This window comes from Leguminivora glycinivorella, chromosome 4, assembly GCF_023078275.1.
Source record: "Leguminivora glycinivorella isolate SPB_JAAS2020 chromosome 4, LegGlyc_1.1, whole genome shotgun sequence".
In the NCBI taxonomy this organism is placed as follows: Eukaryota; Metazoa; Arthropoda; class Insecta; order Lepidoptera; family Tortricidae; genus Leguminivora; species Leguminivora glycinivorella.
In genome coordinates this window covers 1,627,085-1,653,012 of record NC_062974.1, presented here as the reverse complement: position 1 = coordinate 1,653,012, position 25,928 = coordinate 1,627,085, and the positions used below count along the sequence as shown (strand labels likewise).

At 38.4% G+C, this 25,928-nt stretch overlaps 1 protein-coding gene across 2 annotated transcripts; it reads left to right on the top strand.

The window, feature by feature from the left end:
- The first annotated feature begins 136 nt into the window (after window positions 1–136).
- On the top strand, window positions 137–25,111 carry LOC125225869 (ankyrin repeat and MYND domain-containing protein 1-like). Of its 2 annotated transcripts, XM_048129745.1 has the most exons (16): window positions 137–329; window positions 1,376–1,549; window positions 3,110–3,316; window positions 4,348–4,551; window positions 5,602–5,804; window positions 8,726–8,846; window positions 9,666–9,846; window positions 16,060–16,540; window positions 16,735–16,903; window positions 17,357–17,581; window positions 17,847–18,083; window positions 18,652–18,796; window positions 22,085–22,277; window positions 23,298–23,631; window positions 24,350–24,533; window positions 24,936–25,111. In XM_048129745.1, the coding sequence occupies exons 1-16, from the start codon at window positions 192–194 to the stop codon at window positions 24,983–24,985; spliced, it is 3,246 nt and encodes a 1,081-aa protein (XP_047985702.1). In that variant the 5' UTR covers window positions 137–191; the 3' UTR covers window positions 24,986–25,111. The 2 variants fall into 2 exon arrangements, with proteins under 2 accessions (XP_047985702.1, XP_047985703.1); XM_048129746.1 differs by lacking the exons at window positions 17,357–17,581; window positions 17,847–18,083.
- Window positions 25,112–25,928: the final 817 nt, after the last annotated feature.

The following is a 25,928-nucleotide window of genomic DNA, read 5'->3' as shown; positions in this document are numbered from 1 at the left end:
AGGTGACATTTATTTTACAAAAGGTTTTATTCAAAGTTTACAGCTATATTTATGGTCTTGTCATATTTTGACTTTTCATTATCTATTTGTCAAAACCAACTTTCGTATCAGTATTATTTTGTATAATCTTTTAATTTTGTATAACTTTACTATTAAAACCATGAATTATCTAAAATACTGACTACACAGAAATGATTGAGCCACAATATTGCCAGTTGCCCGAAACCAATAAGAGAGAGACTTTGCCGTACTATGAGTACTACTTGGGTGAGAAGGATGAGCAGAATAGGAGACATGGTGTTGGGCAGAACTGCTGGACTGGTCCCGAGGTGAATATACCAATCCAGCTCTTTACCGGCGTACTGTTTTGAGGAAAAAGATTGTTAGATCACGCAAAGAAGGGTGTAGGTAGGTATATATTAGAGGAAGCCTGTAAGTTGCGCCTATAACAGAGAAAGTAAGTGCGAAGCGCTTAGCGTGGTACGGCCATGTGATGCGGAGGGATGAAAGTTCTGTCTGTTACCCTCCGTGAATCTTTCTCACTTGATGGTCTCATCGGAAGATCAGCGCTGGAAGTCACCAGCAACACGCTGAGATGAGGCCATTTCGTGGCACTTCATTACTTGTTGTTATTTTGTGTATATTTTGTCTTGCCTGTGTTCACGAATAAATGTTTATTCTATTCTATTCATGGTACGAAACAAGTATTACGGATGAGTGTGGACAGAGGAAGCGGGAATACAAAGCCGAAGAAAAGGATGGACTGAGTGAGGGATGATATGAAACGAATGCAAGGACTGATGAGGTGACGTCCGATAGAGATGTATGGATGAAAAAGACATGCTGCGCCGACCACAAGTAAATGGGATTAGGGCAAGCAAATGATTATGATGATGATGCAAAGAAGGGTTGTAGGTGCATATTCAAATTCCCTAAAGTAGAAACTATATAGCATAATGATCGACGTTGTTTTTTTGTCTACATTACGAGTTCTTAATTATTCTAAGCGACGTGGCCATCTAATGGCTTGTTGGACTTAATTTGAACTTATGAATGATTCTGTTCTTTGCCATATGATTAAAAATTAAATCAATAAATTACTCTCTCTTTTTTCACCATTTTTAGGGTTCCGTACCAAAAAGGTACAAAAGGAGTGACTGGTGACTGACCGTCTGCCTATCTGTCACATTACCTACTAAATATCTCAAGAACTACTTATTTTATTTTATTGGGAGACACCTTACACAGATCAACCTAGCCCCAAAGTAAGGAAAGCTTGTACTATGGGTGCTAGGCGACGACACACATACTTATATACATAGAAAACATCTATGACTTATGCGATCGCTTTGAAATTTTTAATATACAATTGCAGTCCATCGACTGGCATCACGGCCACTTCCTCCGGGACACGATGCACGGGCCCGGGGAATATCGCAGCCGGTACAAAAGGAAACCGGGCCTATTCCTCACATACGAGGGAAGATTGTACGTGAACCGTATGCATGGGTACGGGGTTATGTCGTACCCGGACGGGAAAGTTTTCACTGTAAGTAAAATACCGTGTTACTAAACTATATTTATCATACAAAAATGATCTATCGCATGCTTCGTCTAATGTAGGTACACCCTGTTTTTATTGAATTCCGTTAACTTTAAGGGAAGATTCTTTAGTTCAAATACAATCAATTTCTCTAAGAAACTAGCGTCTTAACTCTTACGGTTATCGAGTTATTAATAGTTATTTGTTATACAAGGGGGCAAAGTTGTATTTTAACGCCGAGTGTGGAATTGAAAAACGAGCAAGTGAAAGGATTCTATAGTTGAACCACGAGCGAAGCGAGTGGTTCTAGAATAGAATCCTGAACTTGCGAGTTTTTTAACACACGAGAAGTAAAATACATTTGCACCCGAGTGTAACACAAAACTTTTCCCCTCACTATAGCAAGGAAACTACAACGCAAAGAAATGCGTTTATCACTGCTTCCAGTAGTTCCACAGGTGGTAAATCATCTTTATTACTAGATTCACCTACTTTTATCAATTTTAAAGCATTTAATTTGACTTTATTCAAGGTCAAATTACTTTACCCACTAGTGGATAAAATGCGTTTTTACCCGCTGCTATTAAAGGACAAAACACGTGTTTCCGAGCTAGTGAGGGGAAAAAAAATAAAGATAATTACTGAAAATGTGTATGACAACTATACTAATAACATGCCTATAATAATAACATGCCTTTACCAAATTCCTTATGTTATTTGTTTTGACATGTGCCGTCAATCACTTGACAGTCTTGACACTAACTTGAATGTTATTCTTAAGGGTCTCTCACACTAATAAATTCATTTATTATGTAAGTATGAAGATGATGAAAAAATTTTTTTGCGAATTTAAAAGTGTAGAATTTAACGGAAAACAAAAAAACAAAACACATTACGAATACTAGAACATCGACACTATCGCATAAGTATAATAAGTGAAAAAAAAAATGTGAGTGTGCACGGGAAAACGTCCCACTTTGTCGATAGCTATAAAGCCGCTTTGTCAGTTTATTCATATAAAGATACAATATGTAAATCTCGCCTTAATGGTAACCGACAAAGTGGGACGTTTTACTAAACAGTCACAAATCACTGTCTTAGGAGGTACTTCTATGAACTTACGACTAAAAAATCGCTAGTCCAGTGATCTTGTGTTTGCTACCAAGACGAGATGCAAGCAAATCCCGCCATATGGGCGTATATTATAGGTACCCCTAGTGACATCGACCGTAAGATTTTGAAACTCCTGAAACACCCGTAGTTCGTATAATTTCATCAGCAACGATACACTAGGTACACTACTCGTATAAATGTAGGTAATTTCTCGGGTAATTTCGAAAGGGGAATCTTGATATAATGGAAATAATGGTGATTTTTATTCGACTCAAAATTAGACGACTTTCGGAATTACCCTAATGAAACTTCTAAATTCATTTTGTATCAAGCATAACCGTCTATACATATAAGATTAACAATATTTTCTGCTTCATGCAAGAATTTCTAAAGTCAAGATCCCACAGTACTTAGTGGTTTTTATGTCTTGAACAATTATAAATTCTTCACCAGGGTCTATTCAACAACGACATCCGCTACGGTCCCGGAATCGAGTCCTTCGCAGACACCACCGCCAACGTCGGCCTCTGGCGCGGCACATCGCTCATCCGCCTAGCGTGGAGGCCTTTGCCTGCCGTGGCCCCTGAAGTGGCTGCCTGGACGGGAGGCCGAACGATGGTAGAACCACATAGGGCAGTGCTGCAGACTGCTTTTAGGACGGTTAGTTGGTTTTATGAAGCTAGTACTAGCGTGGAGGCCTTTACCTGCCGTGGCCCCTAAAGTGGCGGCCTGGACGGGAGGCCGAGCGACGATGGAACCACATAGGGCAGTGCTGCAGACTGCTTTTAGGACGGTTAGTTGGTTTATGAAGCTAGTACTAGCGTGGAGGCCTTTACCTGCCGTGACCCCTGAAGTGGCGGCCTGGACGGGAGGCCGAGCGATGATGGAACCACATAGGGCAGTGCTGCAAACTGCTTTTAAAACTGTAGCTAATACCTACTAGTTTGGAAGCCACTGGCACTGGTTACTGTGGCCGCTAAACTGGCTGCCTGGTTGGGAGGCCGAACTGAGGAGTGTCTTTTCAAAAGGACTTATTTTTATAAGTCAACAAGGTTTATTTCTCTAGGAAGACATAGATAAAACTAACCTCTGTTGACTTATAGAAATAAGTCCTTTTGAAAAGACACTCCTCAACTATCGTTAAACCACATAATAGCTGTGCTGCAGACTGTTTTGGATGGTTTATTTAGACTACAAGTTATTTTAAGTAGCATCGATTGAAGACGATCGATTCTGCTTGTCAAAAAGTAGAATTTATTCTAAGCTAGTTATAGCGTGGAAGCCGCTGTTCCTGTGGCTCCTGAACTAACAGCTTCGGCAACTAATCCCCTAATTGGAATATGCACTAGGTTAAAGCGGGTAAACTAGGCCTTATTGACATTAGTTCAGTTTTCTCATGTTTTTCTTCTTTAAAAATTAGGGATTAGGAATAACCCTATCTATGTATGTGAAACGAGGTAAAATAAAATCATTCAGATTGTCTCTTACAACAAAAAGAAATAACTCTTACCATATGTGAGTATGTTTCGTAAAACGTCCCACTTTGTCGATTGCTATAAAGACGAGATTTGCTTGCATCTTTATATGAATCAACTGACAACGCTGCTTTATAGAAATCGACAAAGTGGGACGTTTTACTAAACACACTCACATATGAGATAAGTACACTTTAATTATTTTTTTTATTCTAGATTGACAAAGTGAACAAAGCAGTGGAATACTTGAAGAAACACGGCTCAGACCCAGTGTCGGCCACCGGAAACTGGACCCGACTGTACCCTAAACATTGTACAGACATCGATAGCCGACTGTGCCACGTGGAACTGTTTGACTACGAGTATTACAACGGGAAGGTGTATTCGCTGAAGGAGTGCAACAGTCCGCGCATTGATGAGGTTAGATTTAAGAAAAAGGCTAAGGCACGCCACATACAGTCTTAAAAATTCATAATCTTAAAAAAGATTTGCTACCTGTCACTTCAAACTGACAGAATTTTCAGATTGAACTGACAGGTTGCATACAAATTTTTTTAAGGTTATGAATTTAAGACTGTGGCGTGCCTTACTGACATTTAATCTTACCTGCTGGCCAAATGACAATCGTTGACGCTAGACGCCGATCGAATGTAGTCTGGCTCTTCGCGCGAATACAGAAGAGCGATAGAGATACATCGAATAATATTGATACGTGAGCGTTTGTGCATTTGGCTATGTACCCAGGTGTTGCTACTATAACCGGCTGCTGTCAATGTCAAACCACACTTTTTTTTCTGACTGGGCAACACACGCTGCAGGTACCTACTCCGTGCAGTTGCAGTGACGACATCTCCTAACTTTTTAATATTCCTTTTTTGTGAGCTAACAAAAAATCAATATTTACAGTCCTAAATATTCGTTGTTAATAGATTTTTTATCCAGACGCTATTATGGTTTTGCCTTATGTATTTATTGGCGCTAAGATCGCTGAAGCTATTTTAAAATAATCATTATCATTAATACGTACCTACTACGAAGGCTTTGAGATAGACCAGACCCTTTAGCACAAATTGCCTAGTCGCGCGCGAGTCCATACATCAAGCGCGACTTCAAGTATGGACTCGCACGCGACAAATGTGTTAGAGGGGCAGATAAGGATTTAAGATAGACCTACTCGTACAATGAATAGTCTTCTAATGTCCATTTTGAACGCTAAGACTGAAAACTTATACCATACGAAATACCGACGGAAGACCAGCGCTGACCCTCGGGTTAGCATTTATGCTGAGTCGGGACCATTTCGTGGTAACTTATAAAATATGTTTTAATTTATTTTATTTGCTTTTCTACATTTTTGTCAATTTTCATGTATTTTATTGTCCAGTTATCACGAATAAATAATTGATTGATTGATTGATTGATTGAAATATAACACCTAATGTATGTTTCATCTTGAAAGTGTTTCTCCAGGATCTTGAAAAAGAAAGCGAAAACAGTTTGGAACACTCCGGCGCATACTACGCTTGGAACAACGATCCACTGACCATAGACATGATGAAGCATAGCTTCAAACATGAGAAGCAGAGGAAAGAGGTGCATATCGACTTGGGGGCTGTGCTGAGCGGACCGAGGACTCAGTTCAAGCCTCCGGCTATGCATGAGTTGGATTGCAGGTTTGATATAAAAAAACCTAACCACAAATTAAAATTTTGAAAAAACCCCCGACCGCGACATTGTAGACCGATTTTCATGAAACATGGCTAAGAACACTCCCGATTAACTCAGCTTTCAGACAAAAAAAAACACACACACAGACAGACAGACAGACACACACAGACAGACACGTCAAACTTATAACACCCCGTCGTTTTTGCGTCGGGGGTTAAAAATAGAGATCAGAATATTGGCGGTGTGAATCATATTGTGAGAGTGAAAGGTAGTATGGAAATGACGGCCGATAGAGAGAAATGGAATAAGAAGATCTACTGCGCTGACTCCAAATAATGGGGAAATGGCAAGTAAATGATGAGAATATTGGCGGTGCAGTGTTTTAACGGTTCCTTTTCAACGAGGAGCAATAAGTATCTGGGCCATTTTTTTTCAAAGTTGTCCATCCCACTTTTTTTTTGATTTGGAAATTTTTATGTGGTTTCCACTCAGAATCGCGGGCTGTCAATTCTAATAGGAGAAAAAAAGTGTCCCAAGGTTTTTTCCCATTCCGTTACCATTTTTCATACATTTTGTATGGCGGTAATGGAAGGTATGAAAAAATGTACGGAAATCTTGGGACATTTTTATTTCTCCTATCAGGCCCCGTAGCCGAATGGCATTTCTCCGACGCCAAACGAAAGCGATTTCTCCTATCTACTAGCGCTTCGTTTCGTGAGCGTTTCGTGAGCGATTGTGCCATTCGGCTAGCCACCCAGGATCGACAGACCTCGCGATTTCTGAATAATAATCGCGTAAAAAATACCCATGTTACAACAAAAGTGGGGTGGACAACTTTGAAAAAAAATGGCCCATCTGCTTATGTTCGTTTCAATTTACCGAAAAAGCGTGTACGATTGTTTTGATGTTTCAACTGTTGTAGCATCGGCCCCGAATTGGCATTAGAATATTTTCGCGATGACTCGCAATTTTCACAAATAGTCCTCATGACAACAACGAAATGTATTAATGAATGGTCGGAAACCTGTGAAATGGAGTACACTCAAGCGTTTATGTCAGATGAAAAATTAGATCTAATAAATGTTAGGAAAATGTAGGGATCCAACTGAACCAGATTACCAATGATTTCTCGCCCTGCAGATATATGGGCCCATTCCAATTAGCAGCAGACATATATTTTATTTTATTTATTTATTTAATAAAACATCTTACATAGAAACTTAAATGTAAATACAATGTCCCCCAAAACTGTTTACACAGTTTGACTGTGGGATCTGTGTGAGTCTAAAGGTACATAATTATAATTAGTTGTCATGGTAATGAATACAGATCTACACAAGTATATTGCCAAAGATGGTTAGGTAGTTCACAAATAAATGAGGCATCTAAATTTTGTCTAGGTAGTGTTTGAACAAAGCCCTCTTAAATCTATTTTTGTTCATCTCCGTTCTAATAGCCACAGGCAAAGAGAAAAAATAATTAGGATGTCCCTAAAACCAACCCCAAGGGTGATAGTGATAACACATTATGCGAATTTGACGTCACGGTTTTTGAGATATTGGCCGTTTAAAACATAAAACGTAAAGAAAGAAAGTGCCAATATCTGAAATGAAATGAAATGAAATGAAATATTTATTTTCCAAGTAGGCATATTACAATGCGCTTATGAACGTCAAATAAAACTACGCCGACTCTAACCCTACGCCTCAGCCTCGAGAAGATTTCAGTCCCCCCTCAGTTGGAGGAGGGTATCCACTATGGGACCGGCAAGAAACTCGGCGGGCCACTTCTTTTCAAAACATTACATCTTATAATTAACATGCATTAAAAAAACAAGATACAATTTAATAAGCAAAAGTATTCATAAAAAAAAAATATTAACACAAGAAATTATACAAAGTACAAAGCTATTATGATTATTAATAAGAGATGTTAGAGATGTATAGAGTCTCTAAGTGTCAAAGTACATCTAAAAAAATTATAGATGAAGAAAAAAAAACGAATAACTAAAATAACTTTAGAGTTGTAAAAGACTCTTGTTGTCTTAAGCAAAGGAAAAAAATATATATATATATATATATATATATATATATATATATATATATATATATATATATATATATATATATATATATATATATATATATATATATATATATATATATATATATATATATATATTTTTTTCCTTGGAGATGTATATGGTCTCCAAGAGTCAGAAAGAAAATAAACAAACAAGGACCGAACAGAGTGCCTCAACGTAATCTCATTCAAAATTAATGTTACATAGAATAGCATAGCCCCTATTAGCTGAAACAGACCGGTCTTCACAAACAGCACCCGTTCACGAATATGGCGCGCATCTCAGCCATCGCCTCCCTCAACCTTCATTCGGGAAGGTGGCGACCCGATCAACGACGTCACCGTAAGCAAAGACTTTTTAGCGAGCATGACATGTTCAAGCTGTCCGGGCTGTATTAAGTATTCCAATAATAAGTGAATACGGTATACCTAGATGTAAGACACAACATTCCGTGCTTGTATGTTACATAGTTTAAATTGACTTAATTGAAAACAAGATCTTGGGAGATGTAAAAGGTCCCCACAGTCAATTATAATTAATGGGATATAATAAAAAATAAAAATTTGGAGGTGTAAAGGTTCTCCAATTGTCAAAAAAACTAGAAGAAAAAAATGCGTATGAAATACAAATATCTCGAAAACCATGACATTTTCATTAAGATATGTCCTATCAATCACACCCCTTTTCGTTTTGGTCTTAGGGCCACCAGGCAGGTAAGTATGGCCGCGAAAAATGATAAAACATCAGGCCGTCCCTATTGCATTTACATCGCACTTACAAATTAGTGCGATAGGGATGGCCAGATATGCTTGCCTGCCAGTTATAAATTCTCGAATTTTCTAGAACTCTACTAATGGCCTGTTATTTGGGCCACGTTTCCACGACAACCAGCATGATCAACGAGCAAGGACTGGACCCGAATGTCACTGACGTGCTGGGGAACTCTGCTCTCATGTATGCTGCTGTGAGTGTTTATACTACTTATTAGGAAAGCAGAACAATATTAAACAACTGAAATAGGTACTATCAGCAGCAAAAGTGCACGGGGGAATTATGAATGAATTCATTGATAAATTCACCATGCACTTTTGCAGCTGATACATAGTACCTACACATAAGTAACTAGGTCCACCGGCGACTAAACCAGGAATCGAACTAGCGACACCCCGAGACTATGATCACAGAATATATAATAGTACAAGTACACAAGGCTCACTGCTTTGATGTTCACGAAATGCCGCCTTTTTAAATACCTACAAAATTCTTACAAAGAAACGAGCCGCACGTGCGCGGCGTCCGGTGATAGGGTTACCAATGGATCCAAACGAATTAATACTCACATAAAATTGTGTACTATTAATACTATTAATTATATTCAAGTCTTGGGTACTTTCTAGGTATATATACTGTATTTATATATTTTTGTTCAAGTTCCAACATCACAAGCCTTATTGAACTTTTCCGTGGGACTTAATCAGTAGTAGATCTGAGTGAGAATGTCTTATGGTATTTATTTTATTCAATATGTCTATTTAACTAAGTATTATTAGCCATTCCACAAGCGGAAATCGCTTAAAAAAACCTCGCGACGTAAAGTAACAATAGAAAGTGCGAACGTGCATTCCGTGAGAACGCGCGCAACCCCTGAGTAGGCCGCGAACTCGCGGCCGCCAGGATGTTAATAATAATATGCTGCTATTTCAGTGAATGTTACCATATTTACTCTATTAATTTCTCATCTAATACCAAGCTTAAAATACTGAAACATAAAGTTTTTTCGCAGTGTGGAGACCAAGTCGTCCTCATCACCTTCTTATGCGACGGGGGCGCGAGAGTGAACAGCGCCAACGACTCGTGCTGCACTCCTCTAGCCGTTGCCCTGATCAGACTTCTGTGTGCCAGCAGAGACGTCCCTAGTAGCGGGATGATGCAAGCCTTCTTACCACCGGCTACTGGTCCTGCTAGTAAGAGAAACTAATAATTTTACACATAACATAACCCTAAGGGAACCCATTTGCGTGTTAAATTTATAATTTTACTAGCTTTTGCCCGCGGCTTCGCTCGCGTTAAATTCGAGAAAATTTCGGAATGAAATGAAATGAAATTCTTTATTCTTCAATTTAGGCATTAACATAATGCTCTTATGAAAGTCAAGGGTACATTTGTACAAACATAAATAAATAAATTACCCAATTATCCTAACTGAAAATACAATTTAAATTAAATAATTATGCATATAAAGCAAAATAAATTATTTTGGTTTGTCACTTAAGTACATTTTCCATATATCCCGGTCTGTGATATAGTCCTTAACTTTATAATATGCCCTAGCAATGAGCGCCCCTTTTACAACGGCTTTAAACTTTGCGTCTGTAAGATTACAAATTTCTAGTGGAATTTTATTGTAAAACTTTGTACAGTTTCCCAAGAAGGACTTTTTCGTTTTTACTAGTCTAATACAGGAAGAAACTTTAAGCTTACCCGAATTTCTGGTAACCTTTGCTTTCTCAGAGTTTGTTGGAAAAGCGTACAAATTTCTCCTGACATACATAATGACTTCGAAAATATATAGGGACGACAACGTTAAAATGTCAATATTTTTAAAGATTTCTCTTAGTGAATCTCGTGTCTTTAAATTATAAATTGCTCTTAATGCTCGTTTTTGTAGTATAAATATTGTTTCTATATCGGCTGCAGAGCCCCACAATACAAGACCGTACGACATCAAACTATTAAAGTAGGCGAAGTAAACCAGTCGTGCCGTTTCTACATTAGTTAACTGTTTCATTTTTTTGACTGCAAAAGCAGCTGAGCTCAATCTATTTGCTAGTGTAGTTACATGAGATCCCCATTGTAATTTTGGGTCCAGCGTTATTCCTAAAAACACCGTTGTTTGCGCAAAGCCAAGAAGCTGACCATTAAGCTTGATATTCGAGACTAAATTTAGATTAGAACCAGTACATAAGGAGAATGATCCGCGGAATGCTCCATATAAACGTCCATTTACGTAAAATGGGGGAATAAAACTATGGAAACGGATTAAATCGCGTATAATGAATTTAAAATACATCCCGACGAAAGAACTCTTTACAGCGTTCGTGGTCAACGGGTGACTGAGGAAAAATTAAAATGTGCAAAAGCTACCCACATACTTTGAGTAATTATGTTAACTAGAGAGGGCACCTCAACTTGATTTTGTGTAACAACACTTAGAGCTGATCAGCACAAACGCGCTTAGTCTGTGCCGAACGGCTGTGGTAGATTGACGTATCGCAATGAAAAATATTTCGTCTAAATAATGCCGTCATGTGTAGTGAGGTACTGTACAAACTCAGGAAAATGTAACAAAAGCCAAGGAGTGACTTTTCATACGTAGGTTTACTGCATTTTTGTTTAAACACGCTTACTTTTTAAAAAATGTATCAATATAAACTCATGCCGAAGCGCCATGTTGCGGCGGCCATGTTTCGTTGAAACCAAAGAGTAAAAAATGCAATAAAAGCAGACGTGACAATATCGCAAGTTAGTTCAAGTTTCCTATCATACATTAAATTATATACATTTATCGACGCAAAAAAGGTTATTTAATTATTATTGTCAGAATTGCAGTTTTCCGACATGTCGGTCTATAACAGATTCTCAATACGCGTGTCGAATTTCATGTGAGTATGTAAATGTAAGTGCAGTACCTAACATGCCTGAATGTATTTGGGTAGGTAGACGGTCAAGCAAATTATGAGAGTATAAAAACGCGCGAAATTCAAATTTTCTATGGGACGATAAACCCGCGCCCATACATACATGGATGTAGATAAAGTTATGTGTGCGACTATACATAATTAGGCATTAAAACACTCATGTTATCTTATTAACACAACAAAAACAACACTCATGTTTTAATGCCTACCATCATGCAAATGTCACATGTACGCTCAGTCCGTATGCAGCTTTAAAAAATGTGGGCATTTAAAAAAATTGGGACTCACAGAGTTGTTAAAAAAAAGTTAAATCGCTGTCAGTTTTGCAACGATAATTAAGCATGGAATTTCAATAAAAACATCGTGAATTATACTAAGCTATAATCTAAATTTAGAACGTGAAAAAAGTTTTAAATACAGATTTCAAGCTAACAATCATTACAAATCTAACAGCGATTTATGTTTTTTGTGTTAACAACTCACGCTAATTGAGTCATAAATTTAAAAAATGCCCATGTAAACCCATGTCACTTCTATACTACGACTTCTAATCTATGCACTCTATGCAGGGCTCATCATCGCGACCGAAAGGTCGTAAGCGCCGAGTAAAATCGTAGCGCTTGCGACGTTACGGAAGCAGGCCATTGGTTCACACCCCGCCCCCTCGCCCCGCCTTCAGCTTACAGGCTGTGACACGTTCGTTGTTTGCTATAGCTCCTCTATACGAAGTAATAATTACTCAATGCCCACATACAAGAAATATTAATGAACCATGACCACAAAAAATATAGATTTCTAAGGCAGGTTCACACACTATTAATAAAGCTAGTTATACAATATTCAAAAAATTTACCATTACTATGTTAAAAAATAGAATAGTTAATAGAATAATAGAATCCCCTATTCTCCCTTTTGTTAGAGGGGTCACGGATAGGATCAGCCACATCTTGAAACGGGCTTCTATTAAAACTTATTTCAAGCCTATGAAGAAGATGTCCCAATTCCTGAGGCCTGTGAAATGCCAAACTCCTCTACAAAATGCGGGAGTGTACAGGCTAGACTGTGAGTGCGGCCTGTCATATGTGGGACAGACGAAACGAAGCATTTCCACACGGGTGAAGGAACACATAGCGGATGTCAAGCACCGTCGGCAAAGGTCTGCAGTCTCTGAACATGTCATGGATAGAGTCAATCATGCTATAAAGTAAGGGTAAAAGCACGGGACCTATCAATACCCCCATAGGCCGACCAGGCTCCAACCCCTCAGTTAACTCACTATTCCTCCATTCTGTTACCGAACAAGAAGTCCAAAAAATTATTCAGAACCTCCCTAATAAACATAGCAGTGGATACGATGAAATCCCAATCAGTTTGATAAAAGCCTGTAACACCGAATTAACACCACCCATCACGTTTCTCATCAATCAGTCCTTTAATGAATGCTGTTTTCCAGATAAATTAAAAATCGGCAAAGTCAAGCCTATCATAAAAAACCGGCCAAGAGCGTGTCGGGCCACGCTCAGTGTAGGGTTCCGTAGTTTTCCGTATTTTTCTCAAAAACTACTGAACCTATCAAGTTCAAAACAATTTTCCTAGAAAGTATTTATAAAGTTCTACTTTTGTGATTTTTTTCATATTTTTTAAACATATGGTTCAAAAGTTAGAGGGGGGGACGCACTTTTTTTTCCTTTCGGAGCGATTATTTCCGAAAATATTATTATTATCAAAAAACAATCTTAGCAAACCCTTATTCATTTTTCAATACCTATCCAACAATATATCACACGTTGGGGTTGGAATGAAAAAAAATATCAGCCCCCAGTTTACATGTAGGGGGGGTACCCTAATAAAACATTTTTTTCCATTTTTTATTTTTGCACTTTGTTGGCGTGATTGATATACATATTGGTACCAAATTTCAGCTTTCTAGTGCTAACGGTTACTAAGATTATTCGCGGACGGACGGACGGACGGACGGACGGACGGACGGACGGACGGACGGACGGACGGACGGACAGACAGACATGGCGAAACTATAAGGGTTCCTAGTTGACTACGGAACCCTAAAAAGGTGGGAAAAAATCTGATCTTGCCGATTACAGACCTATAGCAATCTTACCGTCCATTTCTAAAATATTTGAAAAGTGCATGGCAGACAGAATGTATAATTTTCTAGAGAAATACCATCTACTAGAAGATAATCAGTTTGGTTTCCGCCGAAAACGTTCAACAACTCTGGCAGTTTACACATATATCCAAAACATATTAGAGTTTCTGAAAGATAAAAATTATGCCATTGGCCTTCTGCTAGATCTGTCTAAAGCTTATGATAGAGTATCCCATCCAATTCTACTTAATAAATTACACGAAATAGGTATTCGAGGTAATGCTAACTCCTGGTTAAAATCATACCTTACTAATAGAAAACAATTCGTACAAATCGAACACTACCATAAGGACTCCGGACAACTCCAAAACATCCATTCTAAATGGCAAACAGTCAATAGTTCCATACCCCAGGGCAGCGTACTGGGATGTATACTCTTCCTTATATACATAAATGACCTCCCTAAAATGACTAACCACAAATGTACAATATTTGCAGACGATATCTCCCTTATATTCAAACACGATAAAAACCAAACTGACCAATACTCACACATAAAGGAAACCTTCTCTGACATCTCAGAATGGCTACAAGACCATAATTTGATTATAAACACAACTAAAACAAAAATTATACAATTTAGACCACACCAAAAACGACCGACTGACTTGACACCACTATCACAAGATTTAAATATAATTGAAGTAACCGAATGTAACTTGCTAGGACTTACCATTGATACCCATTTAGACTGGAAAACGCACATTGCCAAAGTTAAATCAAAATTCTCTTCATTTCTCTACGCTTTCAGTATATTAAAATCAAATACACATACCCAGTGTGCCCTATCTGCTTATTACGCATACGCCCAGTCGTGGCTTAGTTATGGTCTGCTGTTATGGGGCCATAGTATCGACGCACATGACCTCTTCATAAAGCAAAAGAAATGTATCCGTATATTAGCAAACATTCCACAATCAGACAGTTGCAAAACACACTTCCTGGACCTCCAAATATTGACGCTCCCCTCCTTATACATCCTAGAAACAGCCTCGTTTGTCAAAAACAATTTACACTTGTTTGAATTCAACAAAAGTGCGCGCCGTAAAGATAATCTCATCCTTCCTGAACCAAAACTAGAAATATATAAAAAAGGACCATATTACCGTGCCATAAATATATACAATAAGTTACCTAATGAAATAAAGTCAATACAGAAAAATAATATGTTCGCCAATAAACTCAAATCCGTGTTATTAGAAAAAGCATACTATACAATCGAAGAATTCATGCAGGATGATCTACAACGAAATTAAATACAATTTATAAACTTAGAATGTTATAATATAATAATGTGTGTAGCCAGTGTAGCTATAGCAAATCTAGGAATAAACTAGATATAATTTAGTAAATAACTAATGTATAAGAAATAGCCAATATTGCCACGCCCTACCGGGGTGCCATGCGACCTCCTTCATAATGTAACATCTGTAATGTAATACCATGGTTTGCAATAAATGATATTGATTGATTGATTGATTGATTGAAAGTTTGACAAGCCTCTGGTTCTTGCTAAGGAGAAGCGATATATACCCAGAATGTTGCGAGAGGCCATTGAGATCAAGAAATATCCAAACTTTAATAGAGAGGATGGCTTTACTTTACCACCGGCTTGGGATCCAGTAGGACATCTGATAATGGAACAAGCACGACGGAGGCTGTGAGGCATTTGTGTTGTATGGTGTTGGACATTTGCAGTTTGTTCTTTGTCAATTTTGTGTAGATTAATTGGTTAATTATTTTTTAACATAGTAATGGTAAATTTTTTGAATATTGTATAACTAGCTTTATTAATAGTGTGTGAACCTGCCTTAGAAATCTATATTTTTTGTGGTCATGGTTCATTAATATTTCTTGTATGTGGGTAGCTTTTGCACATTTTAATTTTTCCTCAGTCACCCGTTGACCACGAACGCTGTAAAGAGTTCGAAACGTCGGGATGTATTTTAAATTCATTATACGCGATTTAATCCGTTTCCATAGTTTTATTTCATGAGTAACTATCGCGGTAACCGAAGACAATATTATGTAAAATGGGGGGTTAGGCCTTTTTCACATTATCCGATCCAATATCGGATGTCGGAAAGATTTCAATAGAAAAAACCAAGATGACGCCTGTCATGTATGGGATATCGGTCCGAAATCCGACATCGGATCGGATAATGTCAAAACGCAGAAAGAGACAAAAAGTAGCCTATGTCACTGTAGGTACATCCCTTCAACTATCCCCACTTTCGCTCCGTTTTGCCGCGAAAGACTGACAAACAAACATACACACATTTTTTCATTTATAATATTTGTATGGATTTCAGACTCCGAACCCCCAACAATATTAGAGTGGAATATAAATAGAGAGACACTATCAGAGCCTCCCAAAAACACATTAGGAAAGGTACCGAGCAAAATAACCAAGACGAACATGAAGGTCAAATCACTAACATCTTTCAAAGACCTCCCATCTCCTAGTAAAAAAAACATGGACATGTTAGACGAAAACGATTTTAATACTAAACTATACAGAGATGTAAACAATGAATATATAATAAAAGTAACAGACTCACTTGAACCAGTGTCTCAACCAGTAACATACTTATTTGAGCTCAATAATATGATCAACGAAATAAACGAAGAACTAGCAAAATTGGCACAGCCTGAGAAAAAAGATCCGAAGTCGAAGGCATCTAAAGTTTTGAAAGAACCAACCAAGCCGAGCAAAGAAGCCATTTGGCCCAGTTCTCAAAAAGACGAGGATGTTTCTACCATGACCAGTGCTGAAATCCGTAAAGCAGAAACGTAAGCCTATGACTTATTTTTAAGAGATGATAAGAAACTAAAAAAACGTGTATCTTAGGCAACAATAGCAAGAAAAGAGGAAACCATAAAGTGTGCATCACGATATGGTCCGGTCCCCCATAATACCAGCTGGTTTTTCATATACCTAAATCGTTCAGTGGTGGGTAATTGTCAGAAATAATTTGAATTTTCAGATGTAACCGAATCAAGTTGACAATCCTCACGCTCCTCGAGAACGGAGCGAAGCCAAGCCTGGTACGGTGTCCGCAGCCGGCGCTCGTCATGGCCATCCTAGCTGGGGTTCCGGACCTGGTGGACCAGTTGATACACTACGGAGCTGATGTCAATGAGGTTTACCCACAGGTAAGAAGACATTTGAAAAGCATTTTGTAGGAATAATCCATGCGCAGGTCCGGTCCGGACACTAACTTATAGGCAAAGTATCCCTTTAGAAGGATATAGGGTAAAGAAATAGAAGTTTATTTTTCTATCTCCCTAGCTGCTAGAGAAAAGAAGTATCCCACATTCAAATTGTTATTTTTTTAAATTATAAATGAGCTTACTCCAGGTCACAGACTAGCCAAAGACAAAGACGTGACCTACGATGGAGCTCGCCCAGAAAATGCCTGCTCACCCTTGATTTGAAGGTTGCCCGGTTATATGTTGCTTTACTAGCCGCAAATCTCCGCCCGGTGTCTGGAATGGTCTGGATCTAAATGGATCAGAAGTTCAGAATCCTTTTTTTTTTCTTGACCCCAAATTCGCACGCTGACTGCCATTTGATCTTAGTGTAACATTAATGTTTTTTCTTCAAAGCATTTGAACTACTCGCCATTAGACATAGCAGTGTCCATGCCGTTAAACCAAACAACGCTAGACTTGGTCCAAACGCTGCTGATGGGCGGAGCGAACGCTGATCACCGGCTGACCATACCTACTGCGTCGCCAAGAGAAGATCCGGGGCAGATGGAAGTGGGACCCGGGCCAACGTTGCTCCATTATGTTTTGACGAGAAGGGTTGAAAGCGAATTTGAGGATGATGTGAGTTTTTGAGACTCTGTAGGTTAAGGTCAAACGGGATTATTTGCATCTAGTGGGTTGAATGCGATTTTTGAAGATATCTTTTAATGATTTTACTTATATATTTTAACCTTATTCATGATAATATTGTATAAGGATTGGTTAGTTCATAAAGCTTAGTCCACCATGATGTAGCTAATCTAATGGCTACTTGTCATCAATTCTAAGATTTGTGACGCAACATTCTTCGTGCAATCAAAAGGCAACGTAAAAATATTTTTAACAGATTAGAAGACAAATCATTCACCTCCTATTGGAATACAAATGCGACCCTTTAGACCGATACAATGGACGGTCAGCCCTCGATGAAGCCACCAAAAGACTGGACCTGCTGGACATCATCATCAAGAACCCCAAAACTGACTTGAACGCTCCTATTGATGATTCCAACCAGACAATTCTGGTCAAGATGTTCCATCCACCGTACTTCAAGACCCTGGGTAATTTGGAGCGGAGTCAAACGGTTCGTAATGATTTTTAATAATTTTTAATGTTATATAGACACAAATAAATGGTTATAGGAATAGGATTATCGGGAAAATTCTGAAGAAACGCCAGGTTAGGCTTAGGAGCAGCTTTAACCGGGCAGCGTATATTAGGATTTTTTAATACTACGTGGCAAAAAGCATACGGTCCACCTGTTGCGGCCTGAAGCAGTCACCGTAACCCATGGACGCCTGCAATTCAAGGAGTGTCACATGCGCACAGCAAAAAGGAGTGTACAAGATCCATGGAGGGTTCGGCTTGTCGACGACTCAAAGGACGGAACAAATTAGTTCCGTAAGTGTGTGTGGGAAATCAAGAGATTATGCTCATAATCTCTGATACACAGATCCGCCTACGCTAATATTTAACTTGATGACAAAGAAACCTCAAAAGGTTCAAAAAGACATTCTAACTAACCAGATGATGGTAACGATTTATCAGATCTTAGAAAGGACAGAAAGTACCGAATCCAAAAAAAAAAAAGATTCATTGATGTTGTTACATCGAAATAGGTATTTTGGGTCATTGAACTTTTCTCGTTTCAGTTAACAAATCTTCTATTGTTTGGAGCCGATCCGTTGATCGCATGTGAAAGTGAAGGCGTCAAATATGAGAATCTATTCGTGATGGTGAGAAAGGCATTGGCTGAGATGAACCCCTCTGGGTCAAAGTTGACAGCCAGCCCATCACGTAAGTAACACATGATTTGTCTTTTGTTTGGGTCCCGATTGTCCCCAAAATTTCGTAGAAAAGACCACGAAGTTTTGTATGAGACGACCTAACCCCAAACCGAAGACACATATAACTCCGTATAGACAGATAAGGTCTAAGAAAAAAACGTAGCTCAGTACCATACAGAAAAAGGTACGGTGGCCTAGATGGCATTACACCTTTTGGGGTACGCTCAGCTAGATGGCGCTAATATTAATATTTGATATTTTAACATATTATCAAGCTAAGAATATGGGCCAAATTTGTCAAAACTGAGGTTCAAAAGTTCTAAGCCTATGTCAAGAGATGGCAGTCTATGCATTGTGATTACATGAACATTGTACTTCGACAGTAACTCTCTATAATACTCGATCCTCTTTGCCCCAAACTAGCATAAACCTACTCATCATCCTCCTCCTTGCGATATTCCGGCATTCGCCACGGCTCATGAGAACCTCGGGTCCGCTTTGACAACCATAAACCTACTAGGGGCACTAAAAGTCACTAAATAAGTGACAATAGTTAATAGTTATTTGTTATACAAGGGGGCAAAGTTGTATTTTAACGCCGAGTGTGGAATTGATGAAAAATGAGCAAGTGAAAGGATTCTATAGTTGAACCACGAGCGAAGCGAGTGGTTCGAGAATAGAATCCTGAACTTGCGAGTTTTTTAACACACGAGAAGTAAAATACATTTGCACCCGAGTGTAACACAAAACTTTTCCCCTCACTATAGCGAGGAAACTACAACGCAAAAAATGCGTTTATCACTGCTTCCAGTAGTTCCACAGGTGGTACATCATCTTTATTACTAGATTCACCTACTTTTATCAATTTTAAAGCAGTTAATTTGACTTTACTCAAGGTCAAATTACTTTACCCACTAGTGGATAAAATGCGTTTTTACCCGCTGGTATTAAAGGACAAAACACGTGTTTCCGAGCTAGTGAGGGGAAAACATACTTGCCTACATATAGACGACTATGACACAGGAACAAATACCCGTGTGTTTCTGTGGATTCGAACCTGCAACAGGTTCGCAGGCAGGATCACTCACTAACACTATCCACTACCCACTAGGCCATATCGGTCGTCCATAACATTTTTGCAGGTATTCCAACTTTGTATCCAAATAATTAAATTACGTGCTTTTGCTCCAACTACCCTACAATCCCCAGAGTAACTATATTGCGAAGACCGAAGGCCGAGCTCAGCGTAGGGCCAAAGACCCTGAGCGTCCCTGAGAAGACAAACACTCCTGGCCGCAGGTCGAGTTTATCTTAGTTATATTTATCTAAGGTAACTGTACACTATTCCGGGATAGTAAAATGTGGTACATTATTCCGGGATACTTTGGTTTTTGTCGCAAAATAAGGAAACTATCAGTAAAATCTTAATTTAATGCAGTATTTTATTAACTATAGATCAAATAGAACAGAAAAAGTCGATTTTCGAATATGTATCATATCTTTTGAAGCCGTGAGGTACCTCCAAACGCGTCAGTCGCAACCACGCAGTGGTTTCTATGGGCGTGTTTGACGGTGAGCTTAACGCGGCAGCGGAACTTCTTAAGGGTTCACTGTGATGCGGGTAAGTTTATTTATATTAAATTTGTATCATAATTGTCTTATAGTTATTAAAAAACATTTTTATCGTCTTTTCAAATGAATTTAAGGCATATTTTAATTAAAATACCCGCTCCCGGAATAATGTACACCATTTTGAGGCGGAGTACATAATTACGGGAGTATCACGGAATAACGGAACCACAGTCCGCAATGTTTTTATGTTTTATTACTATTTGTGGTGAAGTATATTTATATATTTGATGTAAATATATTGAGTAAAAGGTTACAGATTTATAGTGACATAATTACGGCACATATATTTTTTAGATTTTAGTCTCATAATTGAGTACGAAATGTATACTCGTTGAGTAATACGTGCGAAATATTGGAGTGTGGCATCGACATTAAATTTGTTTTATTTCATAAAATTAAAGCACAAAGGTTACTTATTTCGATGTTTTGAGTATAATTGTTATATAATCTTCCAATGTACTAAGAAAAAAATCTTGTTTGTCTTTTAATATAGCCTTCGTTTTGACTGCCGTAATTAAGTACACGACTTTATATGAGTGTATCTTATTCCGGTATGCCTATATAAAGTATATTAAAATATAAAAACAGAAAATAAGGTATAGAGACCCGACTATTATGTTTTTAAACTTCCTTAGTTAGGTAAAAATCTTTATACCGCATATTGGTTTGTCCGTCAGTCAGTCTGTCCGTCTACGATTTAGCTCAATCATTATTAGTACTAAAATTTACATGAGGATAATACATAATAGGATAGACATATATAAATATAAAATAGTACAAATTCGTCGGACAGTCAATCTGTGTAAGAACGGCCTATAATATTTATTTATTGAGTACTATTTATTTATATATACATACTTGAATAACGTATCACCACCATATATGTATACGGTGTAGCTCAGTGATCACCAGTACCAAAAAACTGAAATTTTCACGAGTACCTTGCAATTTTTATAACCGGCAATAGCTTCTGGATTGAAATTAAATTTTGAAAAAATAAACCCCGACATTGTAAAGTGTTTTTCATCAAACATGGCTACTAAGAACATTCTCGACGAATTCAGCTTTCAAACAAAAAAAAACTTATCTAAATCGGTTCATCTATTCGTAAGCGATGCCTTAGATAGACAGACAGTAAAACTTATAACAATTCAATTCAATTCTAAACCTTTAATGACATAACACCCTGTCATTATATCATACAATCGTTATACCGTAAAATATCATATTTCCCATCCCACCTCAACCCATCAAAACATTGCCAATTATAAAAAATACACTCTGTATAAGCATCTGTCAAAACGATATGTGCATTTATACATTTATGTAAACAATATTTTTAATTCATTTTTTTACATTATACTTCAACAACGTCGACTTTAAAGGTATCCCGTAATTACGTACAACGACTCCCGGAATTGAAGCCATACCAAAATTGTATCCCGGAATAATGGGCAAACTAAGGGTTAAGTAAAACAACGGTAATTTCTATAAATTAGAAGTTACAATGCAAAACAGTGTCTTAAATCCATCGTAGAAGACTTATCCTTAAAATAAAATAATTAACACGACTAGAAACTTCGCATTTTTTTTACAATCCTCACTCAAAGTAGGAAACGTCTTAAGTTCCCGTAATATGGGACAGTTACCTTAATGACCTTTTCAGCCAAAAAGTTAGAAGCAAAAGCAAGCTTGACAAAGGGCAAAAAACCTGATCCGAAAAAAGTAGATATGTTAGCGTCCGACGACATTGCGAATCTCAAACAAGCTGTCGACCTGATGACAGAATGTTCAAGGATCATCTACATCAGGTGGCTACAGACGCAGCTGGCTAAAGACATCATTCAAGCAATAGACAGGTATACTACATTTCAAATACACACTTGACACTCCAGTGACATAAAGACACTTGACACTCCAGTGACATTCCGGTGACACTTGACACTCCGGTGATACTAGACACTTGACACTCCGGTGACACTTGACACTTCGGTGACACAAAAGTTACAAAACACTAGTCACTCCGACGATCAAATCCTACCGATGACCAAACCAAGCTTGACAAAGGGTAAAAACTAGATCCGAAAAAAGTAGATACGTTAGCGTCCGATGATATTGCGAATCTCAAACAAGCTGTCGACCTGATGACGGAATGCTCAAGGATCATCTACATCAGTAGGCCTAGCACATGATTGCCTCGAGAGTATGTCGCCGCGAGGTGAATCACACATCTTCTTCTAATCGTATTAGTGATATAAGGACGGGTAGTCTATCTCGCGGCGACATACTCTCGTGGCAATCATATGCTAACCCTACAGGTGGCTACAGACGCAGCTGGCTAAAGCCATCATTCAGTCAATAGACAGATATACTGCATTTCATACACACATGACACTCCAGTGACACTTGACATACCGGTGACACTTGACACTCCGGTGCCACGAGACTCTTGACACTCCGTTGCGATACACTAGACACACCGGTGACACTTAACACTCCGGTGACACTTGACACTCACGTTACTTTTAAAGTCGCCGTCAATAGAAATTGCAAACAATGTAAACAAACCTTGTAGTCAAAATGTCTTTAATTTCCATTCTAACTTATCAGATACTGGCTAAATCCATGTGTTATTTAATCGTTTCATATCACATTATGATCCCCAACCTTTAATATAATAAAATTGTGCTAGAATATTGATATTTTATAGAATGGTTTGTTTACATTGTTGACAATTTCTATTGACGGCGACTTTACGTGGATTTGCATATTAATAAGACAAGACACTTTGACACTCCGGTGAGACAAGACACTTGACACTCCTTTTTGTGTTGAGCTAACACTAAGTCCCGCAATAACAAATATTTTGTAAACTACAGACACAGGCACCGACATTGGAGCATGATCATCAAAGAGTGTAAAAACAAAAAAGCATCCGGCCTCTGGATCACTGCCCAACGTTGTCTCGAAATTTGGGGCCGTCTCAAGACAACTCGAAGAAAAGTTTACCAAGACCGAGCCGTATTATGGAGACTCCTCTGCATAGCCCACTTTTTCCACCTGAGGTCGGTGACGAAATACGGGTTTGACAAAGTGACGACTGCGGAGAAGAATGAAGCCGAGTCTTATGCGAGTGATATATTGAAAGAGAATAAGAAGAGCCCAATGGTGCCATTGCAGCGATATGTTCAGCCGGAACTGTTTGTTAAGGCGGTAAGACAGAATTCTTATTTCTATGAAATTATACGAAATTGGAGTCTTTTTGAGACTTTCTAAGAATCGCTACGCTAGCCTAGTCTGATTATTTTCATATGATTTTGGTAAGCAGATGCCTGCTACTCCCCTCTCTTCCTTACCTAATCGTTTCCCCTTGAGCATGAAGTGCTCCTAAAACCAGGGGCGGCTCACTGGGAGATTCTATATCGTTGCGCTACGCTACAAGTACATGCCGGCGGCCACGAGTTCGCGGCCCATTCAAGGGTGACGAGTGTGACGACCTTCGCGCGGCGTATTAGAATTCAATATCGGGTGCACGCGTGCGGTCTGTTTGTTAATGTAAGAATTTAGAATGGCGGCATTCTGTGAACATCAAAGGAGTTCCTTCTGTACTTGTACTATTATATATTCTGTGCTAAAACGCATTAATTAAAAAATCCCTAAAATACTTAGGTATAGGTAGGTACTTGACTTAAATACTTATTACCACAAAAAAAATAGTTTCATCGTCCTGAGTTCATCTCATGCTGCCAATTTTATCACTTATCCACGTGGATAAAGCATCCGTCACGCTTTAGCAAGTATGTCAGTGTGAGAGTGACAGATGTCTTATCCACGTGGATAAGTGATAAAATTGGCAGCATGATACGCCGGCAGAATCCACCCGAAAATTTCCGGATATTCGTCCATCCAACTTAATTTTTTTAAATTACAGGATGCAAAATTCAACGTATGCTTTGAATGCTTCTTGCCTCTTACCGAGAACCGAATCCTATGTTATTCCTGCAAATTGGTCTCCTTTTGCAATATGGACTGTTTGAAGGAAAGCATTGAGAAGAGCAACGGCCACGCTTGCAATGATTACCTGATTCTCAAGTACTTCCCTGAACCACCAGAAAGTAAGTTATATTTTTTCCATCACAATGATATTAATGATCAATTCACAAGTAGGTACCTCGCCAGGGCTGTTAATGCTGCTGCCTATGGGTCAGGGCATCTACTGTATCAAAAAGAAAGGAAAATCGACACGATAAGAAGTACCTCACAGGGCACGAATGGCACGAATGAAAGGAATGAGAGAATGAAAAATATCTTTGTGTGTGACAGATTAACCAATAAAATAGTGGCTCTTGACAGTTACTCCTGTATTCCGATACATGTGTCACTCACGCAATAAATTGGAGCGAGAGTTCATCGTCCCATCGAAAATACATATACAATTTCGCGCCTTTTTCTAGTGACAAACTTGTTTGACCATAGATAGTTTTGTTTTTGAAAATATATATTTTTCTTTTTTACAGCCGTTTTAGAAGACGAACCGATGCCGAACCAACCGTCCGTAATAAAATAAAATGAATTGAGTGCCAGACAAAAATTATTCATTATGTTGTAACTACTAGTATATGGATTTGCATTATTAATTATTGTTTTTAATTTAACTTTGGGTGTAGGTGTAGGAAAACAAATTAACGCCTAATTCATAACACATATACATATTTTTATATTAAAGGAAAAAATGGAAAAATTTACGCTTCCGGCGGGACTTGAACCCGCACCATTTTTGCAATCCGTGCAAGATGTAATAGTCTGTCGGTAGATGGCGCTAGACGTCACCCTAAGACGTGTAAAAAAAGGAAAGGCATGGAAAGATTTGCGAAGTCCGGCGTGGCTTCCGTAGCTCAATTGGTAAGAGCATTGCACGGATTGCAAAAATGGTGCGGGTTCAAGTCCCGCCGGAAGCGTACATTTTTCCATTTTTAGGGTTCCGTAGCCAAAATGGCAAAAACGGAACCCTTATAGTTTCGTCATGTCCGTCTGTCCGTCTGTCCGTCTGTCCGTCTGTCCGTCTGTCACAGCCGATTTACTCGGAAACTATAAGTACTACAGTGATGAAATTTGATGGGAATATGTGTTGTATGAACCGCTACAAAATTATGACACTAAATAGTAAAAAAAAGAATTGGGGGTGGGGCCCCCCATACATGTAACTGAGGGATGAAAATTTTTTTTTCGATGTACATACCCGTGTGGGGTATCAATGGAAAGGTCTTTTAAAATGATATAAAGTTTTCTAAAAAACATTTTTCTTAAAGTGAACGGTTTTTGAGATATCAGCTCTCAAAGTCGTAAAAAGTATGTCCCCCCCCTCTATTTTTATAACTACGGGGTATAAAATTCTAAAAAAAATAGAGGTGATGCATGCTAATTAACTCTTTCAACGATTTTTGGTTTGATCAAAGTATCTCTTATAGTTTTTGAGATAGGTTGATTTAACTGTAATTTTGGCAGGTGTA